This window comes from Nestor notabilis, unplaced genomic scaffold (assembly GCF_000696875.1).
Source record: "Nestor notabilis isolate BGI_N333 unplaced genomic scaffold, ASM69687v1 scaffold13933, whole genome shotgun sequence".
Taxonomy (NCBI): Eukaryota; Metazoa; Chordata; class Aves; order Psittaciformes; family Psittacidae; genus Nestor; species Nestor notabilis.
This window is the reverse complement of record NW_009922464.1, coordinates 840-15128: the sequence shown is the minus strand read 5'-3', so window position 1 is coordinate 15128 and position 14289 is coordinate 840. Positions and strand designations below refer to the sequence as shown.

At 39.1% G+C, this 14289-nt stretch overlaps 1 protein-coding gene across 1 annotated transcript in view; it reads right to left on the bottom strand.

Moving 5' to 3' along the window:
• Window positions 1-9838: 9838 nt before the first annotated feature.
• Window positions 9839-14289, bottom strand: part of HINT3 (histidine triad nucleotide binding protein 3) — a gene marked incomplete at its 5' end in the record, with an annotated part of 4987 nt that continues 536 nt past the window's right edge. Inside the window, 3 exons of the mRNA XM_010011620.1 lie at window positions 9839-9886; window positions 12373-12499; window positions 13324-13393. Of these exons, the coding sequence (XP_010009922.1) occupies window positions 9839-9886; window positions 12373-12499; window positions 13324-13393 (245 nt within the window). The remainder of the gene's footprint in view (window positions 9887-12372; window positions 12500-13323; window positions 13394-14289) is intronic.

Sequence of the window (14289 nt, the reverse complement as noted above, 5' to 3'; positions counted from 1 at the left end):
TCGCTCTTAATTAATCACTGCTTATTGCACCTTCTCACTCTTTTTTAACTTAAGTCACGTGCTAGTGCAGCAGTACCGGTCTATTCAGAAGTAAATACATGTGTGCTAGTTAGGGGGAAGGTTGCCGTTTCGGGCCGTACCCCCCATCTCCCGCCCGCCCCGGGCAGAGCCCTCTCTCGGTGGAGCAGGTCATCAGTCACACCAAGAATTAAGAGGCGCTAATGGGGTCACGTCCGTTTTTCCAGGGGAAGGAGGTCAGCGCCAGCGGTGTGAGCGTAGAAGCAGCTAGAGACAGATTCCCGGGAAAGGGACAGAGATGTGACTGTCCAACAGGGGCTCAAAATAAAACAAACAGGTTTTTATATTGCATCTTACGTTTTGCTTCGTTTTAACATTTAGACTTGCTAGCTATAATCCCATACTCGCTGCTCTCCGTATTATGTTGAGCTGAAAGGTTTGGCTTATCCAGATTTCACTAAGCTTTTTATTAGGACCATGCCAGCTCAGTGCTGAATTCATGTTCTGTATTTTCTGTGCTGATTTTTGGACAGCCTTTTTTTTTTTTTTTTTCCTGTGGCTAATATTTTGCTCATGACCTGTGAGCACTGCATGGGTAGTGTTCTATATGCACCTCCGTAATCTCGTCCTGCAGCTTCTCCAGTTCTCTTTGTGGTAATCAAAACTGAGGTTTGCTGTGAAGCTTTTGCCCTGACCATTGGCGAGAAAACAATCAAAATGTGAACTTTACTAGAAGAGAAAGAGGTAGATATGGATTAGGATTGTTCACCTCAGCAGCTGAGTGCTGAGACCCAACAATAAACACTGAACTGCTGACAAACCCCATGTGTCTGAGGTTGCTTACAAAACCTTGGGATTGCTGAAAGACAGGTAGTGGAAGAAGTCTCCTTTTATTTTTCCAGTTTGTCTCCGTTTAAGTGTCTTAGCTGTATAGCTTCCATTTTAGAAACCCCTTAGAAGGGAGTATTATTGGTACTGTTTAAGATGAATCTCTTCGAGACTTTTGCTTACTTCATCTGCAGAACACTGCCCTCAGAAGGTGAATGCCTCAGTTTTCCAGTGATACTGTTTTCCAGAGAATTTAAGTAAAGTTCTGGGTTTTCTTGCTTTTGACTTGAGGATCCATGCAAAATCACTGTGGTCTTTATGTGCTGCTCAGCACAGTTTGAAAGTGTATGTATATTAATAACTAAGATTTGCAGAGTATTTGATTCTGACAAAAAAAAACAAAGTGCTTTTCAGATGCTGTGTTTGTAAGCTTAACATAAGGACCTGTACTGCTACTGAGGAGAATCAAGCAGTTTGTTAGTGTGGATTTGGGCAGTCATGTTGGCAACATTACATAGCTGTTTTAGGGAAGGAAAGGAAGAAAAAATTACTCTTTTTAGCCTTCAGGGGAATTTTAAGTACACAAAATGTAATTACTCAAATTCAGATTTATCCAGGAAGCTAGAATTCACCACCCTCCTCTCGCAAAAGATATAACAACAGGATCATATGGCAGTCATGAGTTTCAATTTAAAAGTGGAGGACTATGAATGAAAAGCTGTTAATTCATGTGTGCTGCTGCTTGTTGTTCTCTGTTGTCTTTCCCAGCCATTGTGTTACCATCTCCAGCTCACCCCGTGCACTTTTCTAGAGTCAAAGGCAACATGAGTGTTGTTTGACTGAAACTTGCACATTCTGCTGGGGAACTCTGGGAGAGCTCTGTCAGTGCTCACGGGGTTCACATGCAACAGCAGCAACATATGTAGATAGGCAAATAAGAAACCTTTCTTTAAAAAAAAAAACCAAAACAAAACAATGCTTTTAAAACACAGACATGCCTAGTCTGTAATTCAGTTATTGAATTGTTCAGAAATTACATTTCTATTTCCCCATAGAAAAGCCAGCACTAATCCTCTTTTATTTCTGAGTATCTGTAAGAAAAGCAGCAGCTGTACTAATGTGCTATATGGAAACTCTAATGTGTCTATTCCAACAGGTGAAGGATACGATCCATCAAATACATGGTTATAACCCGTTTGGATCTCTATAGGTACTTAGGAAAGTCTGTCCATAATTCATCAGAATAATTACATACTGCACAGGCAGTTGATAATTGAAGTACTCGTAATTCCATGGGTAGCAGCTCCCTCCCCGGCAGCCTGCCTGTAGGTTTTAGTAGTCAGACGTGGCTGTACAGCACAGCCTTTTAAGGGAGAACTATCCTGATTTTGTTTTCTTCGCTAAGTAGGGCATTGCAGACAGTGCCATGCTCTCTAACTGGATTTATACTTCTCTCTTCAGTGCCTGATGAGGAAAATCCGCCTGGTCCCACCACATATTGGTGTTTCAGCTCCAGGTACTGTTTTCTGCGGATAACAATTTCCATCGTGTGTGTGAACCTCATCAGCACAGCATGGGTTTGTCCACCTTTAATCAGTGTGCAGGCAGGAGAAAGGCTGCCCAGTCCTGCCTATGGGTTGATGCCTCCTGCGGAATGATTTGCTCTCTCGCCTGTCAGTAAGCCTGTGCTAAACAGGTCAGCCAGCACAGCGTTAGATTGTTTGAGAAGTCTGCAGGGCTGCCTGGTGTAAGGATAAAGTTCTTTAAAAGGCATAATTGCATGAAGAGTAAGTACTGGACTACGTTTGTATTGCACGGGGTATGTACGGTAACTGTGGGACTGGTGGTATGCCCTGTAACCTTGTAATTGTAACTTACTGTCCTGTATTGCAGAATGACTGAGTTTTAGCTAAATCACTTCTTCTTTCTTCGTTGCTGTAGAATTACGGGTGGACATAACAAAATCTTCAGATATTTAACATCCTTTTCAGCAGCCTTGCCTCTCACTCAGGCAAAACTTCCAAAAATTATCAGGCTGATCTCTTGTTTTTTCTTCACAGCTGGCAGCACACCCAGGAACCACAGTTAAAACCAGTCATTGATTTGTTTCCTGCTGGGGTGCCATAAAGCATTTTCAAGAAATGGAAGAAGATAAAGGGCAGAGTGCTAAAGCTGCCAGTGTGGTGGGTGATTTGAGGAAAAGTTGGCAGACCTGGGCAGAGGATCACATTGAGTATCAGAGAAAGAACCCATTCAGCAGCGATGACAGGCTTGCATCTAAACCTGTGCATACTCACAGAGGAGATCCTACCTATGGGAGACCCCCTGAAGGGTCTCGGACAGAGCAGAGAGGGAAAGATGCTCAGTCACACGTGGGTAAGGAAGTGGAAGAGCTGTGTTTGATCATCAGAAGCACCGGAGAGGTGGGAGAAGATGGACATGTGAGTGTAACATTTGGGCAGCTGTTTGAGACGTATGTGACTATCTCCAATAAGGTAGTGGGAATCTTGTTAAGAGCCAGAAAACACGGTCTGGTTCATTTTGAAGGTGAAATGCTTTGGCAAGGAAAAGATGATGATGTGATCATCACTTTACTAGAATAAGGCTTTGTCATCCAGTGAATTCTGCTGCATGGTTCCATTGTAAAAATGTATCTAGATAACGTCTTTAAAGAGGTTTTCATTACAGAATTCCAGCTCAGCTACTTACTGGGACATGAGCAGGAGAGAAAGTAGGTGAGAAAGATAAAGATATTTTTGTAAAAACGTTTGAGATTTGGACAGAAATCACAAATGATGAACTAAGCCATCACACTGCCATTGGATTGTCCTTTCATTATTATCATCCACTACCAAGTATACTACAGTTCTTCAAATAACTCTGCTGGCTTACTGCTTTAGGTTATGGAGAGTATAAATAACTAACTTGCTACCATACAACACTGATTCTTGTAGGCTGTGAAATACTGTGTGTGGGACGTTGATTTGTAAAACATGGAGTTGAAAACTTCTGGGGGAGTTCTTCAGAAGAACAGCCCAGTACAAAGCAAAATTTAGGTTATTTTCACGTGGTGATACTGAATAAATGGAAGTTCTTTTCATGAAGTATATGAAAATTCCCAAATTTGATGGTTCCTAAATTAGTTGCATCTTGCATGTATGTTGGAGACATGCACTGCTTCTGGTATTTCATAGTCTGTTCTTACCATCATATCTTCTTCAGACCTTCTGTGTCTCTTCTTTTTCCTCTGTATCTCACACTTTTTTTACCTATTCTGTTCTTCTAATGCTGTGTCAAGACCATAGAAAATCAGAAAGCTCTGCAGCCTTTTTGGTGAATTCAGCTACACCTCTTCTTAGAAGGTAGGGTGCCACAAAAAAAATGTGATGTGAAAGACAACAGAAACTGTATATTAGGGCACTGTGTGTTCATGAGGAAAAACCAAAAATCTAGCTATGTTGTTTGCAAGAGAAGGAGAGTAGTGACCCTGTAATGCCAAGTGCGTTAAGTAGAAGTTCAGTGGTGCGGTCTCATACCTTACTTATCTGTGGCAGAGCTGTGCTTTCAGAGTGCAGTCACGAGTTTTTCAAACTGGGAGAAAAAATTACCAGCTAGTTAAAGCTGAGACTGAAAGGTGACTGATAATGATTCCTTCAGGGCTCTTTGGGGGAACTTTTTCTATGCTGAAAAAAGAATAAAAAAAGATTGGTTATATATGGTAGTTGTAATAATGCTATTAAAAATAATCGGGAGCTTATACACAGTAGTTCCCACCAAGAAAACTGTATCATTAGAAATATAAATATATAACATATATATAAAATTGTATTTTTACCAGGACAAATAAAAGCTTTCATGTGGTGTTAACTACACTACTTGATGGATCTTTAAAGTAAGATATTCTCTTGCCTCAAAAGGATATTGAAATTATATATAAATTATGAACTTGATAAAAGTGGAAGATTATTTTACTCTTTATACAAAACAATCATTTCTTGAAAAAAGCCTAAAAGAATGTGTTGGGTTTTTGTTTTGGGGGTTTTTTTGACATTTTCGTCCAATAGGGATTTGTAGCAAAATAGGTCTTTTGACTGAGCAAAAAAAAATACAGATTTCATTATCCCTCTGCCTCCTTCTCCTAGTGAAAAGACAATGAAAGTAGTAACGAAGGAAGAAATTAATGTGCTGAAGTAAGTATATCTGGGGACAGGGGAGTCAGATGCAGGTAGGGCATGCATGGAGAAAAAAAGGATGGGTCTGAATCACCACATAATTTTACCACGTTGGAAACTGGGGAATATGTACTGTACCAGGAACTGCTGGTGTGTGTTCTCTTAGTTTTTCAACCCACTCCCTCTTCCTGAACAAATCCGTGTCTTGCAGCTGAACATATAATTTGTGATCTTAACACATTTGAAACGCTTCATTGTTTGGAACAGCATTTCTTGCCCAAATGGCATGAGCGCACCACAGTGGATTTCAGCTCCCATTAGATAAAGCCTGTACACATATTTTGATTTCAAAACTAATCAGACTTTTTATAATACAGCTATGGAAAGCAGTTCATTTAATTCTAACAATTTTGGAATCCAGTCAGTTCTGCCATACCATTAGTTTATAGCTTGCAGGAAGCAGTATCAGGTGGTTCAGATGACACCAGCTCGGTAACAGGATGGCAGTATCAGGAAAAACAATACATTACTGGGCACTGTACAAATGATACATTAAAGGACATGCAGTTAAGGCAGGCAGTGTGTAGCTCACTAGTTCTTAATTAAGGCTGGTTCAAATGGTTAAATGTCAGGAATCTAGGCTTCTGGTGCCATGTAAGTAGTTAGTGTTAGATGCTTACATGGCCTCTGCTGCACTCTCCTTCTGCTGATTAGTTTAAATATCACTTGACTACACCTACAAGAGCTTTAAGCACATCTCTGATCAAAACAAACAGAAGCAGAGTAAGCCCTAACGTACTGGTCTTACCCACTTCATAAGCGACTGAAAAAAGCTTGCCCTATTATGGTATTTTGAATAAAACCAAGGCTTGTTATAAAAAAGATTATTTATGGAGGAATGGACTTTTTTAAACGATTATAGGGCCAAATTTTCTCACAGCTTTACATGAGCATTCTCTATAGAGTGACAAATCTTTCTATGTGCCCGTGCAATGCTTATAAACACGAAGCTGACAGATTGGGTCAGCATGCAGGTTGACAAGTCAGATGTCCTGCTTCCAGCAATAGCCACTATTTCTAAAGAAGTCTAACAGATTGATAATACAGTTGGTCAGCTTGTCCACCAGTGTACTCCAGAATAAGAAATTACTCCTGAAGCCTGTAGAGGCACAAATGCATCGTATCTAATGCACGTGATTTTTTAGCTACCACTTCACCAGTTTAACAAAATTCTGCTTACTCATCTGTGATGTGGAGATCACACAAGCACCTACAAATGAAATAGGAATTTAAACTTTTCAACAGCTAACTTTATTTGTAACAGGCTCCCATTAGAATAAGTGCAACAGAATTTATTATATTTTTTTCTAGTATTACAGCTTATCTGGAGTAGTAAGTAAACTGACCTTCTAAAAGGTGTTCTTACTCTACCAAGTAACTTTCAGCTCTTCAAATCTCTCCTAAACTTCTTTGTGGCAAGCTCCTTCAGAGGTCTTTCCTCTTCTGCCACTTGAAGCCTGTGAATTCTGCAGCTGGTTAAGACTATACACTGTATGGGGATTATCTGTATTTTGTCTTGTCAAGCACTGAAGGCACTTTTCAGCACTTCAATAAATGTTGCACATCAGACTGCAATGACAGCAAATGATTTTTTTGTTACCAAGTTTGTCAGATTTAAAATGCAGTTTTCACTGGTTTGCTCCCTTTTTTATGCTTTTGTTTACCACTCACACTTAAGAAGACTTAAGATTAGCTTGAGGACTAGTTACCAGTTTAATCACATTGTAAATGCTGTCCTTAGTCAAAACACAAACTTGTTTTTTATTCTACATCTACCAGTGCTGTCTGTGTATTGTTCCATCCTTTCAGAGGCACAGTTGGTACTTCAGTGTAAAAGCTTTATTCTGCGGGTTCACATTAGGTTGGGAATTTATGCAAAACAATTGAACAAGAGAGCACAAATAAACCTTTGTCATTCCTAAACTTGTAGTCAAAAAAGCAGCTTTTCTCAGGACAGCTAATACAGGATCAAAGAACAACAGAGCCAGGGGCAGTGGCTAAACAACTTCCCTTTGCTTCTCCAGGCTTCTGGAGAATAAGAGCTGCCAAGTTCATTCTCCAAGGAGTTTTATTTCTCTTTGCTCTACAGATGATTTTGGAAGTTTTAAAATGATGTTATAATGCTGGTGTAGAAGAGGGTGACATAGTTAATGGGGTCTGCCCACCACCTCTTCCAGGGGCTAGCCAGGAATTCTGAATGATATTCAAGCATTAGGCTTGCCATAAAATATTTCTCTGCCTAATTAAAAAAATTATGTGCTGAGTGCAAGAATGGTTGTCAATATAGAAAGAAAATGGAACATGGTTCTATGCTGAAAAACAGTAATGAGATACTGAGCATCCATCTCAGTAATTAATGTGGCTTTGTTTAATGCTTTATTGTTTGAGCTGGTTTGAGGCCTGTCTGCTGCTGAGACAAGCTGAATTCCTATCTTGCTCATCAGAGTAAGTTTGGAAGCTAGACTGTATCCTGATTTTTACCTTTCCACTCTTACTGTCATTACTGGGACTCCTCTCAAATGGAAGACATAAAAGTTGACCTTTGGTCTGTCTGGTATGGAGATAGTTTTCTTTGGAGCAGTCTGTAAGGCACCATGTTTTGGGTTGGTGACAGAAACAGTATTGCTTAATGCACCAGCATGGTTATTGCTGAGCAGTGCTTGCAGAGTGTCAAGACTTCCTCTTTCGTCTGCTCTGCCCCTCCAGTGGGCAAAAAGCCAGCACACCTGACACAAACTGACCAGCAGGTATATTCCATACCATACATGAGATATTTTTTTTGGGCGGGTGGGGGCAGCCATTGCTACTGGCCAGCTTGTGTGAGGTCATGAGGGATTACCTTTGCATCACATACCTTGTTTTTTTCATTCCTGTTTCCTTCACTTATTAAACTGTCTTTATCTCGACCCATGAGTTTTCTTACTTCTGCTCTTCCTATTTTGGGAGGCATACTAGGTGTGAAGAGTGAGCAAAGGGCTATCCAAGGCCAACCCCACAGTCAACTCTTCCACTGCACTGGAAGATCATTCCAAGATAAGCATTTATTCTTTTTATTAATCCTTTCTGACAACAGTTCATGTTGGTACTTTGATTATTAAGTCACAGTTAAGTACAGTCACATAAACTAATTACAGATCAGAACACACAGACATAACTCTTGAAAGATCTTAATGTTCAGATATTTCACAAAGCTAGGAGCCAGCTCAAACCTCCTCATCTATTGCACAGAAGTAGTCAAAGTTCAGTGGCTTTAAGTCAGGCTCTTCCTACCTGACATTACAAATTTAAACCCTAAAGGGATGCAAATGAGTGCCCACTAGTAAGAATAACAAGACATTAGGAAGAAGGTCTTACAGAAATGAGGTGTAAACTGTCCCGAGCAGAAAATATTATTCAGAAGGATGTGAACTTTCTCAAGTATTACACTTGAGTTCACTGTAAGAATATTGTAATACATTGTACAACTAAGGCAACAGGTGCTGGATCAGTGGAAAACAGTGAGAAGATATTGTTCAGGGAAGCTTGCAGGTGCGACAGACCACGAACACCCCAGCTGCATCTAAATGTATCAGCCAAGGACACTTGATTAGCTGGGCACTAAGAGATACACTCTCTGAACACGGAAAATCCACCCCAGGTATTTTGGAGGTCTGACTTTCTGAACAGTCTGCCTTAATATGGTATTGAAAGACAGAGCACTAACATTACTCACTAGAGCAAAGGCAATCAGCAGGCTCCTTAAGCAGCCCAACATGTTCTAATTTTGGGCTGAGTTCCTGCTATCCCAAATTCAAATCACATTGCTATTATGCAAGCCTGCCACATACTCACTCCACTCAAGACCCATTTCTCTTACGACTTCATTTAGAATGCAAGCTTAGCCAAGGCATGAGTAATCTTCAAGGGACTTCCAGTGGGAACAATATCAGAACCATCTAAAAATTTGATTTTTTTTTTCTATTATCACACAGAAAAGCAGTATATTAAATCAATCCTCTGAACTCTTTACTTTTTTTTTTTTTTTGTAAACAATAATTAATTTCAAATATTGCATATGTAAGAGGGAAACAACCTTTAAGTTCAACATACAACAACTTACACAGACATTTAAACTATATTCTATGTTACATAGCATTATGACATTTTGGGCACCTACTGCACTAACATTTACTCTCCCACCGTCATGCACGTAAGAGAGGTAATATATTGAAGTGGTTTAGCATCAGAAAGTTAGTAGTGTTCTTTCAGCATGTACTTATTAATCAGTAGGCATAACTAACATAATACAAATAGAGATGGAAACTTAAATGTTATTTGCAATCCTAGAACAACACAGCTTCAAAATAAAAGCTTGATTCTGCAACAAATACTCCCTTTGGTATCATGAACATGCTGTTAGTAGTGCCATGTTAGTACATGCTTGTGCCTTAGTTGGAGTACATTCTGCTGCTGTATCTGCCTTCTACTAGGAAAAGTTCTCTGCATCTGTGCCTATGTGTATGTATGTATTATGTATGCATATACACAAATACAAAATAATTAAAATATATCGCCTTAATGTCAGAGAAGTACACAGACTAAAGTATCCAAATGGGAAACTTAGATTGGCAGCCTCAAATTCTGTTTGTATTTCCTTATAAGGAACTAAAGCTCTTTTTTTTAATCCTGGTTTATTATTGGCAACATCAAACTCTGCAACCTTAAAGCAGAGGCCAAAGCCAAAGAACAAACTGGCTAGTGACACAAGGCTAGAAGTGCTTTCAGCTGGCAGCATTTTCAGTTTGCAGTCGCTCAATCAGTTGTTCAGCCTATGAAAGAGAGAAAGCAGTACATTAACTACACCGTGGACCTCCAGTTTACTGAAAATTAAATTTTAAAAACAGTGACACTAACAGACCATATAGTTTTCATTTTTACAGACAAAGCATGAAACAGAAGCAGAATACAATGATTGCTTTAAACAGCAGACTCTCTTCCAGTTTCCATCAAACTCCCATTGGGCCAAGAAGAGAAAACAGAACCCATGAAAGTCAGAGGATGCTTAAGCAAATAAATAGCATATAAAGCTGTGTAGTTTTAAAGACCTCAGAAGATGGCAATGCTCAGAACAACCAAGCTCTGAGAACTGAAATTCTCTGGGAGATGGTGTGTTGTGGCCTCTTATCACCGAACAAGCTGCACACCAGCCACATTATGTTTCTGAGGGATGGAGTGCATTCATGTATGTGGTTCATGTCACGAGATACACTTCCATTCTCTGGTTACATAACTATGCTCACACATACTTTTCTCATCATGTAGTTAGTTATGCATGTAGCACATAACTGCCACAGCTGTATTTTGTATATTTAACAGCAACAGCCCACAGCACCCTCAGAAAGGCTCAGGGCAGAAAGACAACACTGGCCTGCCAGTGCTGTTCTAGCAGGCCAAAGTGGGCACATGGAAACTAACATGGGCACTTCTGAAGCAAATGAGTTTACTGTTAGCCTCGTTTTTTGTTTTTGGTTTTTTTCCAGACCTACTGAATTAATCTTTTAATCTGAACTTGTGCTTGAGGTTTCTTTAAGATCTCCAAAGGAACCATGTTAAGTTTGGCATGTTTTAAACACACAGAGTAAAAATGCAATTTGCTACTTAGGCTAAGAACAACTTAACAGGACATAAGTAGCTCTTGCAGTTTATTTGCAAATAAAGCTAGATAAAGCATGGAACAACTAAAACCAGTTATCTGAATCTTGTTTTGCATTGTTAAGTATCACATTCAAGCCACTGTAATTTAAAAAACAAACAAAACCAACCAGAAAGCAAACCCCAAAACAACTGAAGAACATTTTCCAACTTGACAACAGGAAGTGCATCCATACTGGATAACCAAACTTGGTACTGATCTCCCTGTCTAATCCAAGATAGTAATAAAACTACGCAGCTATACTTATTTGATGACCAAATAGCTGTGTGATGCTCTAAAGTACAGCAGAGACATCTGCTTTTTTCAAGCTAGGAGAGATCTCCAGTAAGGTACCACTGTGAAGAAGCCAAGTTTTTTCTCATCAAGAGTCTAACTATATTCTTCAGATGACCTTTTTCAGCATCATTGTTTTGGGCTGTGCAATGACCTTCCATGGCAAGAATCATAGAATGGTTTGGGTTGGAAAGGACCTCAGGATCATATAGTTCCAATCCCCCTGCCATCTAGTTCTCCACCTCATCGGTAGATTGGACCTTCTACGGCAAGAAGCAAAAGCATCACCCTGCTTGCAACAGAACTTAGCAAGTCACATTTCTTAGAAAGAGAAGCTACTGCAACTAACCCACAAGGAACTGAAATGTGAGGAAAGACAGCAACGCCGATTCTCCAGGTTTCCTCAAAAGCTGCATTTTCTACCTTGCTGTAAAAGGTCAAATAAATTATACAACTCACTCAGTAGAAAGAATCTGACTATTCTGGAAAACGTATCCTGAACTGTCCAAGTTAACAATACTGGATGATTCACAGTGCTGAGGGAGGATGGGGGACACTCCAGAGAGTTCCCATGGCTGCATAATGCTTTATGTGGGTAAGAGCTGGATCTGTTCAGTAACCACACCACCTCTATGCTTTGGCTAAAGGGAAAGCAGAACACATTTCAAACACAAGTAAGTAAAACTGTATTTTACAATACACAGGGATGCTGTAGCTACATTGCAAGGACAAATTCTTTGCTACATTAAAGCAGTGAGAGTAAGCTTTAGACCTTGAGAAAGACATTTTCAAGGTGATGTAGTCAGTGCCAGTTCAGTCTCATTGCTTATCTGTACTGACAAAAATCACTACAAACCATGTTTTTGTAAAGCAGGCACTTGCTTTAATCTAAAGATGACAAAAGGACAAAACCCATGTGACCTGATAAAAGCAATCATTAGGTAGACGTGTTTTCACCTAAACTGGATGAACCAGGGTGTATGCATAACAGTCCATCACATTTGTATATATCCTTTTAAATTAAAGAGCAAATACTTACAAAATGTTCTCAGAAGCATATCACACTAACCTCAGCTACACAGTAGATCCAGAACTACTGTACTGCTTGCTGCTAATGTTACAGGCACTCCATTCCCCTTAACAAGCATAAACACTAAGAGTTTTTACCATTAGATTTTCTCAGTTACTGCAAAATATACATAATAATTACAGTAATGCCAAAAATAATTGCTCTAAAAAATTCTGGATGTAGTTAAAATGTTAGAAAGACATCATATTTTCAGCTTGCAATTGAAAACTTACCGAAAAGCTCACCTGCATTACACTTACCGTGATAAACCAGTAGGAATTGATTCTGTAAAAGAGTCTAGATAAGAATCCTAGCTGGCTGGCTGGGGCCAGGACGTGAAGATGCAAATGGGATATTGAGCAGAACGGAGGCCAGTGAAAACCCATTCTTCAGAAAAGGAAAACAAGTGAAAAAATAACGGTGATGTTAATTCAGGAAGAACATCCCATGTTGTTTAACATGAGCAACTAAATTAACAACTCATGGCATTTTTCTTGTACATAATGGTAGGAACAATAATATACCCTTTAATTATGCTTTCAGGGAACTTCTTCAAGAGCCCACTGACCACCTCCTTCATATCTCTGTATTTAAGACACATTTTGGTGAAAGGAGAGTTTAAAAAATAAAATGTATCTTAAATGTATCACATCAAGTTTTCAGCTGGAAAGCCAAGTGTCACTAGATGGATGTGGTTTCTGCCTATTTTAATCATGAAGGCCCAGCCCTCTATACTCTATGCTATTCAAATTATGGTACAATTTACTTCAGCTGTCAAAGGCACTGGTTTAAACTAAAGGGTGCAGCACTGAAATCAGATGATGGCAGATACGGCTGAAACACAACATAGTGCCCCTGCTTGAAGAGGACAATGTTTACCTCTCTTCTGGAATCTAGGACTTAGAGCATATTTTCATCATGTAACTAAAAAGCAGCCTTTTAAGTAAGTTGTTTCAAGTGCCCTCCCTATCCCAAGATGTGGTCAGTGAAGAATCTTGGAACATAATCTGAGCTGGATATTCATCAGGGGAAAAAAAAATAAAAGTATTTATATTGAATGCCAGCACATTCTACATGAGAACCCATGCAGTAAGTGAATGCAGGCCAGATTTCTTCAATAAATCACACTGCAGTTGTTGTCACCATCTCTAAAATAGCATTCTGAGAAGTAAAAACATACTCCATAAACACAGAAGATTTCCATCACATACCTTACATCATTCAAGTCACTAAAATTATTTCTCTGGAGGACAGCTTTTCCAACTTCCATCATTCTCTTCACTATTAAACACAAATAAATTTCAATTAATGTTTAAGTAATATTTTACACATCATATGTTGTCAAGTGATTTTTAAAAAGCTACTCTTCACAATATTAACTTCAACAAACTGAATACTCTAAGATCACAAATGTTTTTTTCAAGATACAAATACAGCAGCTACTCACAATCAAAGATTGTCAAGACAGTGTTGTGCAATGATTGTCATGAAAATTGCCACTGTTACCAATTCCCACACTGACGCTTTTAAGTGTGACATTATTCTAAGAACTTTGCCCAAAGCCAGGCTATCACCACACCCTCATGAAAAAAATTAATCACGTATTTATTGGTCAGAATGATGACATTTACACTAATTCCAGTGTTGTGTCTGTGGACAGCTATAGGACTTCAACCTCTAGGTCCTGAGCAGCCTGGCACAAGTTGGGAAGTTTCAGAGATGGTACACAAATTTAAATTAATGTAAAACAAAACTGTCAGTACTACTTATTACTAGGACAAAGTTTCATCACTGTATCACTGAGAAAAGAAGCAACGTTAAGGCAAGTCTAAGCAACTGTCTTGAAGCCAAATGCATACAGAAGTTTTTTTCTGAAGAAAGCTACCCTATGACTAGAAGGGAAACACAGTGATGGAAGATTCGCAACACGCAACTGTAACTCTTTTTCTTGCATCACCTATAAGTTTCCCTGAGGTGGAAGCTCATCATGCATGTATGGCTGTAGTTTTTTCTGTTACTCAACACACTTAGCTAGGCATTTCTTGTGAAACAAATTACAGGACAGTATTTTGTTAAGAAAAAAAAAAGGAAAAAGCAGCCTATTAACAATAAAGCATAGCTTCAGTATTTTATAACTTTTTTTAAAAAATTATTGAAGTTTATTGGAAAACCGTGTC